At 49.3% G+C, this 18,846-nt stretch overlaps 1 protein-coding gene across 4 annotated transcripts in view; it reads left to right on the top strand.

Annotated features, from left to right (window-relative positions):
- Positions 1-18,257, top strand: part of SHISA6 (shisa family member 6) — a 292,370-nt gene extending 274,113 nt beyond the window's left edge. For 2 of the 4 annotated variants that reach the window (XM_084863933.1, XM_084863935.1), the window contains 3 exons: positions 6,568-6,624; positions 10,394-10,546; positions 12,143-18,257. In XM_084863933.1, coding sequence (XP_084720059.1) covers positions 6,568-6,624; positions 10,394-10,546; positions 12,143-12,693 — 761 coding nt within the window. In that variant the 3' untranslated portion in view covers positions 12,694-18,257. The remainder of the gene's footprint in view (positions 1-6,567; positions 6,625-10,393; positions 10,547-12,142) is intronic. The other 2 variants (XM_084863936.1, XM_084863934.1) reach the window with 1 other exon arrangement.
- The last annotated feature ends 589 nt before the right edge of the window (positions 18,258-18,846 follow it).

Below are 18,846 nucleotides of genomic sequence, written 5' to 3' on the forward strand. Positions count from 1 at the left end.
GTCCCAGGTTCGATTCCGGTCAAGGGCATGTACTTTGGTTGCGGGCACATCCCCAGTAGGGCGTGTGCAGGAGGCAGCTGATCGATATTTCTCTCTCATCGATGTTTTTGACTCTCTGTCCCTCTTCCTTCCTCTCTGTAAAAGATTAATAAAATATATTAAAACAACAACAAAAAACAAACAAACACCTGACATGTATAAGAGGTAGTTATTTGAAAAAGAATAATCCTATATAATAAAGACCTTCCGGAATGACCAGTGGGTGGGGCCACAGGGCATGAGGCAGCTGGGTCTGCAAGGGCCAAGCCCCTTGCATGAATTTCGTGCATTGGGCCTCTAGTAATACAAATAAATTGGTAATCAACAAAACATTAACACAAAAAAAAATAAGAATAAGACAACAGGTATAATTTCACAGACATACTTTATCAAGGGAATGTTACAAATTTCCTAATCAAATTTAAAAGGTCCAATGGATTTATTTAAGAGAAACAGAAATTATACATTTAATTTACAAACAAAAAACATGAATGAATCAATATGTGAGGAAAAAATTGACAAGCATGTGAGGCAGTATGCATGTTGGTTTGGGCTGTGGGCTCCGGCACCAGCATCCACCTATTGGGCAAATTATTGCACCTCTCCAAGCCTCAGTGTCCCTAACCAAATGGTAATATCTACCTCCAAAAGTAGTTGTGCAGTCAAAAAAACAGCAAGCCAACCCTACACAATGCTAATAGGACTTCCCAAAGACAATAGGCATTCTTATTTTTCACTAGAGGGCCGTTATTCATGCACTGGGGAGGTTCCCTCAGCCTGGCCTGCACCTTTTAGCAGTCCAGGAGCCCTCAGGGAGTGGGCTGCTGCAGAGGTGGGAGAGGCTTCCGCCAACACCACTGCACTCGCCAGCCACCAGGCTGGCTTGTGGATGAGCAACACTCCCCCTGTTGGAGGGCATTGACCACCAGGGGGCAGCTCCTGCATTGAGCATCTGCCCTTGTGGTCAGTGCACATCATAGTGACCCGTCATTCTACCATTCAGTCAATTTACATATTAGCCTTTTATTATATAGGATTCCTTCAGACTTCCAAAGAATAAGTATTTCATATGCTACTACAGGCCTGGTGCATGAAATTCATGCACTGGGGAATGTGTGTCCTTCAGCACAGCCTGCACCCTCTTCATTCTGAGATCCCTCTCACAATCCAGGACTACTGGCTCCCAACTGCCTGCCTGCCTGACTGATTGCCCCTAACCATTGCTCCTAACCACTTCTGCCTGCCAGCCTGATCACCCCCTAACCATTCCCCTGCCAGCCTAATCAATGCCTAACTGCTCCCTTGCTGGCCCATATGTTCCCAACTGCCCTCCCCTGCCAGACCAATCACCCCCAACTGCCCTCCCCTGCCAGCCTGGTAGCCCCTAACTGCCCTTCCCTGCCAGCCTAGTACCCCCAACTTCCCTTCCCTGCAGGTCTAATCTCCCCCAACTGCCCTTCCCTGCCAGCCCGGTCACCCCTAACTGCCTTCCCTGCCAGCCCAGTTGCCCCTAACTGCCCTCCCCTGCCAGCCTGGTCCCCCCCCCCCCACTTCCCTCCCCTGTAGGCCTGCCCCTACCCCCCTACTGCCCTCCCCTGCAGGCCCGATCTCCCCAAACTTCCCTCTCCTGCTTGCCTGGTGGCCCCTAACTGTCCTCACCTGCCAACCTGGTAACCCCTAACCACTCCCCTGCAGGCCTGGTCCCCCCCAATTGCCCTCCCCTGCCAGTCATCTTGTGGTGGCCATCTTGTGACCATATAGGGGAGGCCATCTTATGAGGGCATGATGGTTAATTTGCATATTACCTCTTCATTATATAGGATATTAATAGTTTCAAGGCATACAGAAAGGTGAAACAATATATATTTGACTTTACAAAATCATTATCCTAACTAATAAAGAAGGAATGTGCTAATTGACCATCACACCCTTACAAAAATGGCATGCCCATAGCCAATAAGGAGGGAATATGCTAATTGAATGCTGTGCCCTCAAAGATGGCAGCACCCACAGCCACAAGATGGTGGCACTCAGGGTGGAAGGCACACGGCACAGCTGGGCCCACCCCCAGGCAGGTCTGGCCACTCTGCCTGCCTGTCTCTGGAGTCCCCGAGTCTCCTCAGCCCCCATGTTGACCAGGCCTGGCCCAAGGTACAGGCAAGCTTCAGATGGCATTTGCCCACCTCCCCAGGCCTGGCCAAGGCTTACACTGCTGACAGTGGGAGCAGCAGAGGTGTGATGGGGGTGACGCCTTCCCCTGATCACCAAGTTACCTCCCGCCCCTGAGGGCTCCCAGACTGTGAGAGGGGGCAGGAAACCCCCCCTTCTAGTGCATGAATTTTCATGCACCAGACTTCTATACTTGATATAAAAAGCCTATATGTTAGCACAAAAACACAAATTTTCTGAATGTATAGGAATTACATATATACAAATAGTATCTAGTGTTGTAATGAAAGAATAAGACACCAAAATCAAGTATTTCAGTTGAACTAGACATTCTTTGTCTTTCACTTCGAAATCATCACTTTGAAAGTGTTTAAACCAGTGTTTACAAGTATCTTGAGATGGAGCATATTCATCATAAGCTACCCAAAGTATACAATAACTTTTTCTCCAAAATAAAGTAATGAATTAAAACTTCCCACATATGCTCTTTTTTTTTTTTTTTTTTTTTTTTTTTGGCATGAAATTAGACATTTTTAAGTGTAAAAATATCTGTGCTGTTAACACTTTCAGAAAATTTGACATATGAAGTTTTGAAACTTGCTGTCAATACAACAAAATAGCATACATATCAAATCATATATATATATCAACTTATATTTAACTCCATCTATTGGAAAAAATCCGCATTATTAACTGGTACACCTGGTAAGGTATTACCCAGGAACCGGTGAGTGGTTCAACAGGAGGAAGCCTATCAGTTCACTTCATCACATTGCCAGACAACAGGAAACGTGTTCACCTAGAAATGCTGCTTTTAGTTATTCATTTAAGAAAATGGGACATGGCCAAAGATATGTGTTCAAGGCTATCTAGTGTACTATTATTAAACTTTTAAACAACCTAAATGCACAGTAATAGGGGAATTCTTAAGTCTATATATTAAGTAAACATATTACACTTACATATATAGAAATATACAGTAGACTCTTCAACAGAAAGGACTAGTCTAAAACCACATAAAATACCTTAAAGAATATTTCAAAACATGAAAGTATATTCAAGATATGCTGCCCACTTACTATAAAGGCAATGGGTTAAAAATACTATATGTAGCATTCATACATATGTGGAGACTATACATATTTATCTGTGTGTGTAGATCCTATCTAATAAAAGGGTAATATGCAAATTAACCAGTAATCCATCACAAAGATGACAGCGCCCATAGCAACAAGATGGCAGAGCCCAGTCCCCTCAGCCCCACCAGAGTCCTCCAGTCCTGGGGCGGTGGCTGCTAAGAGCAAGCAGTGTGAGCAGCCTGGCAGAATGCTTGCTTGTCACCGTGGTGACAAGGCACGTGTTCTTCCCCGGCCACGGAGGGCCTCTGGGTAGCAGCCAGGAAGAAGCTCTGGGCCATGGAGAGCCTCTAGGCAGCAGGCATATGGTGGCTAGGCCCCACAGAGAGCATAGAACCATGGGGAGTGGGCCTAAGCCTTCAGGGCTCCCAAATTGGAGAGGGTGCAGGTTGGGCTTATGGACCCTGTGCACAAATTTTGTGCATCGGGCCTCTAGTATATGTATAAACATTTAGGTTGTTTCCTCCTTTTGATGCTACAAACATGCTGCAATGAAAAACCTCACACGTTTGCTACTTTGCACAAGTGTGAAGATCAAATCACCATATTTTTCTACATTTTAAGAGCTATAATCTAATTCTCACTCTTCCCCAAAAGAAAAATGCTACTGGTTATTCACAGCAATATTGAGAGAGACAGGGGGAAGGAGGGGAGAGAGAGAACAAACATACATATAGTGACTTACAGGGGGAAGAAAAAAAAAGAAAATACAATGAAATGTCATTGTGGCAGCTTTGACTATTAATGGAATGTGAGAAGTGTTTCTCTCTCACTGGCACTCCACCATTCCACCTGGGTTCTCTCATTTCTTGCAGGGGCCTCTTTGATACTGCTATATTGCTTACAAACAAACAACAGCAACAAAAGGACCATGTAACTGGCTTTCTCCTTGCCTCGGGAGGATAAGCAGAAAATACCTACCCTTTTTCTCCCTCCTGAATTCTCTGTCCTTGCTTAAATCCAGATGCAGTAGAACGGAATTGATTTAACCTTTGGCAAATGTTTTTCCCTGGATATACTTAATATTCTGTCTTAGGGAAGGAGAATATCTTCATGTGAGAAGCTCTGGCTTTGTTCCCAAACGCACACCCCATTGGATAGTGTCCATGGCTATTTCAAGAGTGTTCTGAACCAGTGGGGTGATGTAATGGTTTTATTGGTATGGAAAATTTTGTCTGGGAGGAGTACACAAGATGATTTGTCTTAGAAATGGCCAGAGATTAGTGCTAAGTGAAAGCTGAACAGAAAGATGCATTGTGGGCCTGGATGTAGGAGATGGCCATAAGGATAGGATGGGGGACTCGTTGGCAGTGGAGGATGAAGGGAGAGAAATGGTGAATGACAACTGAAGTTTCACAGTACAAGTCCAGGGCACATTAGCACTATAGACAGACAGATGATTGAACATTGCAGGGGGAAAAAAAAAAAAAAAAGATGAGCTCACTTTGGGTTTTAGTAGTTCAGGCTCAGGGCATCAACTTCAATGCGCTGTCCATAAGCAGCTTAAACTCTAACCTCACAGAGCAGATGGACCTCCAGCTGGAGGGGTAGCGTTGAGAAGGTAGAGCCCCATTCTTCATGAAGACACCTGAGCCCGGGGAGCATGGACACGTAGAGAGGCGAAGAGGAAAAGGGACCCAGTGACGGAACTGGAGGATGAGGAGCCCAGAGGATGCAATGCCAAGGGCAGGAAAGATGGTTTCAATAATAAGCCATCAGGAGGCATACACAGATGCAGCCCTAAGCTGATGGCCGAGCTGTGATCCGTGGTTTAGATAAATTAAAGCAAAAACCTCATGCCTCTTCTCCCCCTGGCTTTCACTGAAATTAGATGAATGCCTTTGGAAAATAAAAATGCAACGTTGAATCCAAGCAATACTACAATGTCAATGTGTGCTTCAGTGATAAGCCAAATCTTCACTCAATTTTAAAAGCTCTTGAACTCTGTGTTTTGGCAACTGGACCTCTAGTCATTTGGTGGCTTGTTTAGTCCATGTGGATTTTGCATTATTAATGAAAAGAAATGTTTTTTATTTTATTATTATTTCTTTTTGAATTCTCACCTAAGAATAAGCTTATTGATTTTAGAGAGAGGGAGAGGAGAAAGAGAGAGAGAGAGAGAGAGAGAGAGAGAGAGAGAGAGAGAGAGAGAGAGAGGAGAGGAGAGGAGATACATAAATTCTTTGCCTTCCAGACCAAATCCACAACCTAAGTATGTGCCCTGAATGAGAATTTAACCTGTGACCTTTTGGTATACAGGACAATGCTCCAATCAACTGAGCCACACCTGCCAGGGCAAAATAAATGTTTTTTTGTTTTTGTTTTTTTTGTTTGTTTGTTTTTTTTAAATATCAGGCTGTGTCATTTATAGGTATGACACAATCTAGGCCCCAGGACTACCAATGCCAGACAGTGGACACTTCATGTCACCTTGCCATATCTCGGGATGCACCCAGACACCTGTGTATGAAGATTTGGGATGACCCTGGCTGGTGCTGCTCAGAGGTTAGAGCATCACTGAAGGGTCAGGTTTGATTCCTGGTCAAAAGCACATACCTGGGTTGCAGGTTCGATCCCCAGCCCAGGTTGGGGTACTTGTGGGGAGGCAACCAATCAATGTGTCTCTCACATAGAAGTTGCTCTCTCTCTCCCTCTCTCCCCCCTCTTTACCTTCCCTCTACTCTCTCTTTAAAAATAAAACAAAAAAACAGCGGTCCTCACTTGATTAATAACAACAAAAAGACTTGGGACAAACCACAGCCTCATAAGGTGTAAGCACCTTAAATGAGAGCATCCTCTTCCTGGCTAACCACACCCTAATAACCCCCTCCTCAAAGAAGGATCTACTCCCTAACAACCCCCTCCTCAAAGAAGGATCTACTCCCCCAGACCAGTTCTCTGTGTAGTCTCCCCATCCGCACTCTCCCCAGCAAAGCCTCTACTGCTGGTCAGCCAGATCCACAGATGTGGGTGGGTCACCATGGTGACAGAGGAAGCCCTGATGCAGAAGGAGAGAGACAGGAACAGCAGAGGAAGTTCCTTTGAGCGTAATACACTGACCCCTGCTCTTCACGTTTCTATGACTTTCAAAGTCCGGCACCTTTACGAAGTGCTTCATTTGACTGCAAGAAGCACATCGGAGGCCAAGGGAAGAGCTGCTGTGTTAGAGAGACAATGGAATGCCTGAACTCGTCTTTAAAATGTTCTTTTCTGTGATTTTCAGGTGATCATCAGTATAACCATCCGATTTTAAGCAGTGCTACCCAGACCCCTGCACATGGTGAGAGATGACAGAGAGTCCTCTGCATTCCATCCTCATTCCAAGTGGCTCCATCCCACCAGGGCATCAGACATTCCGTCCCTGACTCATTGAAGCTAAGGGGGTGTCAGGAGTCAGGTGCCCACCTTCCTCCAGGGCCTCAGGGCCTCACTCTCACTTTTAGATCATTGTTCCCTCAGTGTTCTGTCTCTGATATCGGAGTGGTCTTCCATCATGAAGGAGAAAAAGCAATACCCTTTCTGAACCCATTTTCGCTTGTAGTCATCAACTCCATATAGCCACAGCAAGGAGTGAGCACGCTCCTTTGCCCAAGGCTACGTATGGTACCATATAAGATGACATGAGACTCGTTAAACTGTATGGATCCTTCCAAACTAGTCAAGATTTGATGAACCTCAAAACCCAACTGGGTTCAGCCTCTAGGCAGGGGAAGAAGCTGAGAGTTGGGGAGCACAGGAGTATCAGCAGAGTGCGAAAGGGTAGCAAACCACACATCCCCCTTAGTTTCCAGCATCCTGCCACCAATTCACAACTTCACGTTTAGAGCTGCAGAGCAAAACTCTTTGCGGTACCTGCTCGGAACTTGATGGAACATAAGACAGCCATGTAAATGGTGAACTATCAGTCATTCTTCTCTCTTTGCTTGAAAGAATGTGAAAACGTCAGTGAATTTTCATGAGAGAGAAACTCAAAAGAAGGATACATTCTGCAGCTTACCTGGCGGAGAGACCCACCTCTCTCACATCTGAGTGTTCGGCATTGAGAAGGAGGAGTATTACAGTTAGGATGACAGGGTGGACTATTTTCATCTCCCCCCCTCCCCCAGTGCAAGGCTCCTAGTATAAATATGTGGTAATGAGAGCAATAGTTTAATAAGATGTTTCAGGTTGTGGGGACTCTAAAAAAATTAGAGCTGGGAGAAATTGAAGAAGTCAGTTAAAAGTTGATATCACTTCTCATTCATCACCATTTCTAGGCTTGGTGATGCTGGCAGTGGTAATAGAGACATTTTGGAGGAAGAATTGGGAAAATTTAATTACTAACCAATATGGCTACTAGGAGTTCTTTATGAGTGAGCTATGATTAATTAGAAGAATGGGGACCTTATTAATACAATCTAAGGAATAAGGAAAGCAACACGTGTGTACAGGAGGTGGAGCTAGGATGGTGAGTTCGGATCTGGACACTTAGAGCTAGATATGATCATAAGATTTTTCACAAAAAAAAAAAATCACTCAAAAGCAGTTAGAAATGCGTACATGCAGTCTGGAGGGAGGTCACAGCTGAAGATGTAAGTTACAGTTTGGAAGCAGTAACAGAAGCCCTGGGAGTGGGAGCAGTCTGTGCCAGAAGGCTGAGAGAGGAAAGCAGAAGGCAGAAGCACAGAGCCCGGGGGATGCCCATGGTGATGAGGCAGCAGCAGGAAGAGAAGCCAGAAAGGGCGAGCGAAGAATGCCTCAGATCTCAGTGACATTCTGCAAGAACAGCCTTGCTCTGGTTTTCCCCAGAAGGAGCCGACACAAGCACAGCCTCCTAATTACAACCGGAGAAATATATATATTTTTTTCTTCCCCCTCCTCCTCCTTCCTTTTTCTGCCTGGTGTTGGGAGAGGAGGTTAATGAGACCTGGTCCCTGCCCTTGAGCAGCTCACAACCTGGTGGAGGCAGAGTTTGCTCTGTACTCTGATGCTTTTCCCGGGAGCTGACAGAGCAACTATTAAGAAAGGAGGCGACCTGTGTCCACTTGATTAACCAAAAAGCATTAATTGGGTCATTATCTTGAGCCAAACACTATGAAGGCATCAGAAAAATTGGGAAGCCAGAATGCTGCTGTCAAGGAGACCACGATCTTTGGAGATCAAGATCACTCAAGCAAAATGATTAGAGATCCCGTAGACATATAGTGGATGGCATGAACTAGAAGAGCCATGGGTCCTTGAAGACCAGAAATCACTGTGGGCTGAACAAATGTGACATCGTCAGCGAAGGGTCTTGAGTGAAGGGAAATCTGACTGGAGAAAGAGTAAGGAAGGGCTTTGCCATCAGAGAGAAAGCAGAAGCAAGGGGCAACGGCAATCATGTGGAGGCAAAAGGCAAGGAAGACCTGGCCTGCACTCAGTGGCTTGTTTTGGAGAACAGAGCAAGATCAGAGCAGCCAGAAAGGATGCACTTGGAAGTGGGCGAGCTGAATGATGCCCTCGGTGGGAGGATAATGCCAACAGGCAGAGGGAAGTTCATTCTTCTCCACCATGGCCAAAGTGAAGAAACCAGAGTTAAGGGGCAGGTGGCTATCCCCAGCTCCATAAGCAGTGGCCTCAGCTTCCTGCCCACTCCATGTCCTGGCATCTATCCCAGTCCATGCCAGGGAGGCTCTTTCTGTACAGCATGTTCTGGTCTCTCAGAGCATCCCCCGCCCCCTCGCATATGTGCTGGTGTGAACAGTGGCTCATTGGCTGGGCTTCCCTGTTTTCAACCCCTGAGTTGTGGGAACCAGTGACAGGACAGGATAGAAAGCCAGGGATGCCCAGTATTGAAGCTGCCTATGGACTAAGCTCAGGAGTGCTTCTCTTTGTCCTTTGGTTCACAAAGTTACTGTCTTCCAGGGTTTAGCACTCTCTTTGCCAAGAGGCATGGGGCACCACAATCCTCTGTTACATTTGTCCAAAGTTAGAGCCTGCCCCACCTCTGGTGTCCCAAAGCAAAGCCTATGGAGGGATAATGCGAGAGCCACTCACCTGCCTCATTGCTGGAATGGTACCACTGTTTCCCCAGGAATACCTGTTGACTTCTTGCTGTGTCTCAAGTCAGTCAAGCACCAAGATATATTTGTCTGCCTTTCCCAGATCTCCAGTCCTCCACCGTCACGTCCCCTCCCTCACCCATACCTGCATCTCCCCAATTCCAATGCCTATGCTAATCCTACTCTGCCCCCCAGAGCCCAGTTCAGCTCATTAACCTCATCCATTATTCACCTTATCTCACTTCCATCTTTTCTTCTGTTCCTTCCCCTATTCTTTTACCCATGCCTGCATTGTACAACACTCCCTGCTCTCTCTCCAGGTTTTGGAATCTCAAAGGTCTATCTCTCAAGGGAAGGAGGGATGATGTGCTAAGCATTTTTACTTCCTTATTTCCTCCCTCAGCTCAGAGATAGCTAAGGGGGCTTCAAGGGAAGAAAATGGAAGGAGAGGAAATGGTTTTGTAGCTCACAGTGGCTTATCAGGCCCAGGGTTTGGAGAGGCCCGAGGTGAAATGGCGATGTGAGAGGTGAAACAGCATCATGGACACTGTGGGTTGGGGTCTCAGTGGAACCAGGTCTTGTACCCAGTTCTGTGGGTATGTAGACAAGCCCAGTCATTCCCCCTCCTTCAAATGCAGATTTTTCTGAGTCAGGGAACTAGTAGGCCTAAAACTATTTGAGAAATGACAGAACTTTCATGCCCAAACATATCACTTTACAACCATGCCTCTGTACACCCCCACCCCAGCTCCATCAGGCTCACATCTTTATCAGACAGCCCAGGGGTACACTAGGAGAAAGAGTTTGCCATTCAAGGGAAGGAAAACTGCCATCATGGCCAATGGCAGACAAAACAGCACCTGCACTCAGGCTTGTTGACAGCCGGAACTGAGCATGAGGGAAACTGAGTCACCAGCACCATCTGTGTCCTAGCACATGGGGATACAAAATACAGCCTGGACCCTTTCCCTCCTGCCTTCCCCAGCCTTCATCCTCACTAATGCGATGCACCCCTCCCTTCTTTTACAGAGAAGCCACGAATGAACAACATCCTGACATCAGCCACCGAGCCCTATGACCTGTCCTTCTCCCGCTCCTTCCAGAACTTGGCCCACCTGCCCCCATCCTACGAGTCCGCAGTGAAGAGCCACCCCAGCAAGTACTCTTCCCTGAAGAGGCTAAGTAAGTGGGTTGTCCCAGGTCTGTCTCTAAGCCTCTATAACATCCTCCTGTGTCTCACTCTCTGGCCCTACACCCAAGGGACTGGTGTGGAATCCCAAAAACAAAGAGCGAGGGTAGCATGGAAGAAGACCATGGACAAGCTCCTTGTTTTCGTACTTTGAGGCCTGAGCCTATTTCCCCTTTAGATAGAACAGGAGCCATGGAATCCTCAGGTCCGCATTCCCCCGGAAGGCATGCAGGAGAGAACCACCTCCAACCCATGGGCCTTCTCACCCTCAAGATCTTGGGAGTAGAGGCGGCCAACACCAGAGCTTTCTCTGAGTCCCCTCACTGGGCCCCCAAACCACTGCCTCCCTAATCCAGCCAACACTGTCTTGAGAACCTGAGATGGCCCACTCTCCTAGTCATACCCCATTTGATCAGCTGAGTCCAGTTCACCCAGTAATCCCAGCTCTGCATTTGAGTCTGGAAGGCTCCAGGGATTGATCCCCATCAAGAAACAGCCTGATTGGTTTAAGACGTTACAGTGTCTAGAAGATACATGGCGAAGAGCTCTTCCCTCCTATCTTCCCACCCTTGGAACTGCTGCCCCCGCATCCCCATAAGTCCGTTTTTAGGACCCCCCAACTAAGGACTGAGCATTTGCTTGAAGCTATGGGTTAATCTACCATCAGAGCAGCCAGCACATGAGTCCAGATCAGGTGGAATGGTGAGTTTCATGGCTAGCACTGGGGATCTCCAATGATCTAAGAAACCCCAATGCATGCCTAGGCTGGGAGGATATGTGGCTCAGGAGGCAGGACCTAGCCAGAGGTTGTCTTCTGGGAAAACTGAGGAGCAGTCAGCATTCCCATATTCTGCAGAGATTGAAAAGCCTGTCTGTAGGAAGCCCCATTCCTAAAATTTGGGGCAAAATAGGCATAGGTACCCTGGGTAAGTTCAAGGGTTCAGCAGGCAGAGAGTCTGGGAGGGCCTCCTGCATGGAGACTAGGGGAAGCACCTGAAGGAAGTGCCAATTATTCTGGCCCAATGAGCGTGCACATAAGAGGTATGTAGCTTGATTCTGTGGTGTGTGGGGGCCAGATACCCACGTGTTGGCTTCCTATGCATGAGCTCTTACTCCAGAAAAAGTGCTACTCCATTCCTAAGTTACCAATGTAGCTTTCTCACAGTGCCTGGTGGTTGGCTCAGCTTCACTGTAGCAGGAGCAGGCTCTGCAACCCAGCCCCCTTGGAGAGAGGCTCCAAGCCCCACGGGAAAGCTGCCGGCTGTCCCCTGGGAGTTTCAGCAGTCCCAAGAGCCATTCTGTTACAGGACGGGTGAGGTAGCAGCAGCACCAAGCAGGAGTTGGAGGAGAGGGTTTGTCCTCGATGCTGCCATAACTCCCTGGGACTCAAGGAGCCCGTGAGCTCCTCGGGCCAGCCCCAGACGCAGGAGAACAAGTCCAGCATGAATGAGAGCCTGCGGAACTCTCAGAAGCCCAGCCTCTGTCTGCCTGGGCTGCAGGACCCTAGCCCAGTCATGGCTGCTGCCACGTGGTGTCACCTCGTCCCCAGCTGACTTCTCTGTCTGTCTGTCTGTCTGTCTGTCCTGCAGCCGACAAGGAGGCTGACGAGTATTACATGAGGAGGCGGCACCTGCCCGACCTGGCGGCCCGGGGCACCCTCCCGGTCAACGTCATCCAGATGTCCCAGCAGAAGCCCCTGCCCCGCGAGAGGCCGCGCCGGCCCATCCGGGCCATGTCGCAGGACCGGGTGCTGTCCCCGGAGCGGCGCCTGCCCGACGAGTTCCGCATGCCCTACGACCGCATCCTGTCGGACGAGCAGCTGCTGTCCACCGAGCGCCTGCACTCCCAGGACCCGCTGCTGTCCCCCGAGCGGACGGCCTTCCCCGAGCAATCCTTGGCCAGGGCCATCTCGCACACGGACGTGTTCGTGTCCACGCCCATGCTGGACCGCTACCGCATGACCAAGATGCACTCCCATCCCAGTGCCTCCAGTAACTCCTACGCCACGCTGGGCCAGAGCCAGACGGCGGCCAAGCGCCAGGCCTTCGCCACACGCAGGCACAACACGGTGGAGCAGCTGCACTACATCCCCGGCCACCACACCTGCTACAGCGCCAGCAAGACCGAAGTGACCGTGTGATCCCCCTGGACAGGCCGGGCCCTGGACAGGCCGGGCGACTGGTGGAGCTGGGTGGGCAGGAGGGGCCTGGAGCGGCGCTTTCTAGCCCCCCAGGGCTCCCTTCCCTTGTTCCTTCTGCAGGGGGTGGGGGTGGGCTGTCTTCACCCGAAAGCCATACTCCCCGGCACAGCAGGTGGCTGCACAGACCTGGGCTCTAGGGCAGTCACTCCCTCTCCCAGGAGAGTCTGGGGCATGAGAGCAGGCTAAGCCCAGTTCCCCCTCCCCCCAACAGCAATCCTTCCAGTTCCATGTCCTCGCTCCCTTCTTGGGGCTCAGCTGCAGGCCTGTCAGCCGGGAGGCCCTGGCCTGACCTGGGCAGAAGCTGCCTGGGTGTGAACTGGCCAGCAGGTGCGGTCAGTGGCTGACGGACTAGGCTACTCATTCATTTACCTAGAACCGCATCATCCGGAATCTTCTAGTGCCTAAAACTGCCTGCGCGCTCCGGAGCCAGGGAGCTGCTGTGTCCATAAGCACAATACCCATCTCCTCGGCCTGCTGGACGCTGGTCCCCACCAAGTGGCCCTTCCTTTGCTGAGCCCCCGAGGCCGCACCCTGAACCCTGCCCCTCCCCAGAGCCCCGGGGTGAGGAGGGGCTCTCTTCCTTCTGCTGCCTCCCCACTCCCACTGTTGGGGAGCCTGTCCCACCCACAGAGCCCCCCTCTTCTGGGAGACTTTGCCCCCCCCCCCCCAGGCCCAGATGTTTCACCCTGAATTCCCTGGGGCCTTGCTCCAGCCCCCTCAGAAGAGAGTATCGATGAGGTGTTGGGACACCCTCCCTAGCAACCCGATTATCGATGATCTCCTCACCTCTTCCAGGCCTCTAGGTCTGAACTATGACCCACCACTCAGGCCTGCCTTCCCCTCCCCTACACTGCCCCCTGGAGGCTTCTGCCACGGCCAGACAGCTGCAGGTGGGGAGGCCACTGTGACGCCCAAAGTCTCAGGGGCCGCTGTTCCCCTCATCCAGGGCTCCGCCTGTCTCCCAGCACGCAGGTCAGACAGGATGGAGATAGCGGCTTCTGAAGAGGGGCAGCCCTGCCCCTCCACCCCCCCCTCCCCGCGCCACCCCCCGGGTCAAGGAGGGCGTGCGTGGTGGTCCTTGCACCTCGTCCACTCCTCCGTCCCCATCACTGCCCACTTCCCGACCACATCTTGGTGTGGAATTTGCTCTCTGCCTGTTTCCAGCCCCTCACTTCCTGCAGCTCCATCCTTCTCTCCTGGCTGCTGCTGCTTCAGACCAGTGCCTCCTCTGGGTCAAAGGGACTGAGGCTCAGTTGTAAATGTAAATAATGGTACTCCAGGGATTGGTCTGGGGCTCACTGGGCAGCCACCCGGTCTCTCCCCTGCAAGGGGACATGGGCCCCAGGCAGATCGACTCCCTCAGCTCTGTTGGGGGCCAGTCCCTGCCAGCCTAGCCCAGCCCTTTCCTTGCCTCCAGATGGGGGAGGGCAGGATGTGACTGCCTCCTGCAGGCTGGACAGTGAGCTAAGCAGCATCCACTCCCTCAAGACCAGAGCCAGTGGGGTGAGAAGGGGCTCCCCCATTCTCAGGGCCAGGGCACCTCCCTGGGCTGGGGCTGGGGAGATCAGCTCCAAAGTACTGGTGGAAGGTCTGATGCTAAAAACGTGACTCACTACAGTCAAACTCCGGAAACAAGGACCTTGAACTGGGATTCTAGATTCCCCCAGTTCTGCATGAAATACGTATGGCCCTTTAAAAGGGAGGTGGGGCTGGGGCAGGAGAACTCCCCAGTGTCAGCCCTGAGATTTTCTAGTCCTAACCCAGTCTACAACCACAGGGAAATCAATTGACTGATTCCTCTGACTTATTTCAAGAATTCCAAAGCTCTTGTCTCCTCCCAAGGCTTCCATAATCACATAATCATGAGGGTATTAGGGCTCAGGGTGGTGACCACAGCCCTCAGCGCCCCCATGGGGGTAGTGTCCTGTGAGGCTGTGAGGACAGGGATAGCTCTGCTTTTCTCCCCTACAAACACATAAACCTTCCCCAGGGCTGGCCCCAGGGTTTATGAGAGTTTGTTCTAGAGGGGAGGTTAAGAGGATGAAGCTGGAGGAAACCACCCTAAGCAGAGCAGTTGGCCCTTTGTGGAAACAAAGAAGTGTCTCTCACAGCTGGTCCCTAAACCCACTGCCCTCTAACCCAGCCCCAGGCCAGTCCCTGGAAGGCTGCCTATTGGTGCAGAGGGGAAGGGATATGGGTGGGTGAGAAAGGCCTTCCCACGTGTCTATACACACATACACTGCAAACCAGAAACTCATCTCTCTCATCCTGTGAGAAGCATCTTGGCTCCCGTTCCCCATCCCTCAGGATGACATTTCTCCTAGGCCCTGTCTTTCTGTCTCAGGGGTTGTTTGAAAGATTGATTCCGAAATGTCTCTCATCCCAGCCTAACCGTTATCCAGTGTAAAACCTCTGGGATCAGATCAGATCAGAAAATTCTATCTGAGCCCCGATTCTTCTGCTTCAGCCTGGGGTCTGGAAGGAAGGGAGGGAAGAGAAAGAGAGGAGTCCACAGACTTGCTCCAATTCAGTCCATAAAAATGACATCTTAACTAGGACACAGAAGTGTCTTATTCATTCGGTTGGCCCATCCAAGCTTGCAGAGCAAGCAAAGCCATGTTACTAGATGAGTTCAGGCAGAAGATAAAGGAGGGTTCTGGGATTAGAACCCGGATGTCATGATTTCTGCCCCACAATAAAAGTCCCCCTCCCCCAGCAAAGGAAGCCCAGAGCCCAGAATGTTCCTTTGCTTGCTCTGTTCTTTGTGCGAGTCTCCATTGTTCTGATATTGGAATGAACTGGGATCTGCCCGGTTCCCTCTGCCCTGAAGGTTCTTGCTAGTTCCTTGGCCTTCAATGACAGCAAAGCTCCCACAATCCCCCATTCCCTCCCACCTTCCCTGTCTTGCTCCTCCAGTTAACTCTTGACTCCCTGAGTTCCTAAGTCACAGAGGCTTTCCCAAGAATTCTGTTAAACCCCTCACTTGGCTCCCCAGTCTCTTGGGTGATGGGTTTGCCTTCTAGAAAGTTCCAAATCTTTTCATTCAAATTTCTCCTTTTTTCCACTCTCACACTACGAAACTCTTTCATAAGCTCAGTCTTTTATGCCAATTCAGTCTTTCCTCCTCTCATCTCCCTGGCCTCGCCCTCTTCCTTAACTTACCTTTCTTCATCTCAAATTTCTTTTCCTTTGTCTTGCTATACTCTCCAGTTGTAACACCTACAAATCTCAGTGAAAACATTTAAAGGATGAGATGCTCAGATCTTCTGTTTGTCTCATTGGTTTATCCTTCTCCTCCTGCCCCTGGAAGGTGATGCCCAGGGCATGTAGCCAAGGGATCCTACCCTGGTCTTCTGGAGGGGAGCCAGAGAAGCTGCCCTGTCGGAGGCATCTTGGTTCAAAGGTCAGCGCTGGCTCCTGAAGTCGGCCTGTTCCGCCCTTGCCCCAGCCTGCCCTAGCCCAGAGGTTCTTACTCTGGCCAAAGTTCTTGTCCTTGAGGGCTCTTGGCCACTGTTCCACCTCACACATGCCCTGCCTGTGTGTCACAGATCTCCCTCTGTCCCAAAATTCTGGATAGCCTCATGACTCCCCAAGTGTGGAGAAATATCCTGCCACCAAATAATCCATTTCTTAAGAGATACCTTGTCTGCCACCAGCCATCCTCCAATTCCATCCACAGGCAACTGTGGACTTGACCCCAGGTGTTCTGAAAGGGCTGCTGGTGACCTGGACCCTAGAAGGCATGGCTTTGGGAAGTGTTTGACATTTTACCTTCCGCATACATTCATCCATCATCTTCCCTAAACCTGGAAACCTTGCTCTGAAGTATTTTCAAGGAAGCTTGTTTTAATGAAGTATTTTTCAGGGTTCAGATGCTATTTTTTATAAATGCAGCATTTTAATGACAGAGTCGGTATGAAAGATATGTCTTCCTGAGCTCTATATTTGATTCCAGAAGGAAGCATACTACAGGAGGAAAAAGCTGGGGACCGAGTCTCTTGGATACACTTCTGCCCTGGCTTTGTCTCCATCTTGCCATGTGACTGAGGATAGTCCTATTTTTGCTCAGTGCCTGAGTTTCCTGTAAAATGAGGGGCTTTAACTAGATGAACTCTGAAGTTTCATCCAACTCTTACATGTTAGGGCTTTCATTAACCTCCTTTCTTCACCTTCCTCCCCATCCCAACTGAGCTGCATGGTTCCCATTAAGTCTGTCCCACGGTGACAACCTTAGATGCCCTAGTCAGCCACCAGACTCCTCACCAGAACTTGGGTGGGCCCCAGGGTCTTGGCCACCTAGGGATGCTCTCATATCTGAAGGTGTAAGGGCCTACCTATTCAATAGGCTGCCCACTGTGTGTCATGGAAGTCTTCACATATGGACACACCTACAAAGTCACCTATGGTATCTGTGTCATTAGGAAATTCTGAATTTGAAATTTTCACTTTGATGTGGTCCTTAAAGCTGGAGGGAGGGAGTTCTGGTTTCTGAGAGAGGATGGGCTAGAGGAGAAAGGTCCAGAGGTTGGCCTACAAGGGCATGTTGTCTGCATTTGAGATCAGTGGGAACTGCATTCCACACCACAGAGGAGCATTCACGGCGGAGGCTCTGTGTGGCAATGGATGTCCTATCCCCCACCAGAACCTGGGTCCTGAAGACTGAGTCTGGACACTGGGCTTCGATCCAGCTGGAGGAAGGGAAGCATCACCTCTGGGCTGCTAGGAGTTGGACATCCTAGTACCTCCCTAGCCCCTCCGTGGGACACTATTGTCCTCCCGGTGAAAGCTTGTGAAGCAAGATTGAGAGTACAAGTCAGTATCATCAAATCCATCTTGTAAATCAGCAAACGCGCCAACCTTCATCAGTCAGAGAAATGACGTTACCATGTTCCTTTCATGTCCTTCTTCCCGAGGGAGAGGGAGAACCCTGCTCAACTTTGCTGCCCACTCCGCTGGGACCCTCGAGTGCCACTCCATGGGAGGACTCCTTCATTTGCTTCATAGTGGCAAATATTCCTCTAGTTCTGTAACTCAACTAGACATTTTGTAGTAAAGAATTCTTGAAATTCTCTAATAAAAAGCAATTCTTACTGTAATATTTTTAGTTTGGGGACACAATTTCCTAAGGGGGGATTAATGAACATTTTTACGCATTACCCCAATTTATGGATTCCGTGTTTATTATATATGGTAGCACTGATGGAAGTACTTTTCTGTCTGTACCTTGCAGTTTCTTCATCCCCCATCAGCAAGCTTCGTGATGAGCACTGCTCTCGTCACTGCTGCTCTGTACAAATCTCATCGTTCTACTTACCTGTCGAAGCACATTCTATATGTATTGTAAACAGATATCACTTTAGTAAGATTTAGTCAAGGATTTTTCCACTTTTGTCAGTAACATATATTTATGGATTAAAAAAATAAAGCCGTTTCAACATAACATGTCTCTGCAAGTATCCATGTGCTTAATTTTACAAACGCAGGGCAAAGAAAAGGAAAAGAAAGGCAAGGCAAGGCAAGGCAAGGCAAGGCAAGGCAAGGCAAGGCAAGGCAAGAGGAAAGGCAAGGCAAGGAAAGGAAAGGAAAGGAGAAAGGAAAGAAGAAAGGAAAGAAGAAAGGAAAGAAGAAAGGAAAGGAAAGGAAAGGAAAGGAAAGGAAAGGAAAGGAAAGGAAAGGAAAGGAAAGGAAAGGAAAGGAAAGGAAAGGAAAGGAAAGGAAAGGAAAGGAAAGGAAAGGAAAGGAAAGGAAAGGAAAGAAGAAAGAAAAGGAGAGGAGAGGAGAGGAGAGGAGAGGAGAGGAGAGGAGAGGAGAGGAGAGGAGAGGAGAGGAGAGGAAAAGAAAGGAAAGGAAAGGAAAGGAAAGGAAAGGAAAGGAAAGGAAAGGAAAGGAAAGGAAAGGAAAGGAAAGGAAAGGAAAGGAAGGAAAGACAACAATATGGTGATTATGGGGCAAGGTGGGGGGATGGATGTGGAAGAGGATGTAGAGGGAATAAATGGTAATGGGGGGAAAGACTAAGTCAATAAATAAATGGAATAAAAAATCCTGAAAGAATGTAGATCATTGGAAATGGGCAGAAGCAGGGATTGACTGTAA

Source organism: Pipistrellus hanaki (assembly GCF_964339955.1).
Source record: "Pipistrellus hanaki genome assembly, chromosome: 16".
NCBI lineage: Eukaryota > Metazoa > Chordata > Mammalia > Chiroptera > Vespertilionidae > Pipistrellus > Pipistrellus hanaki.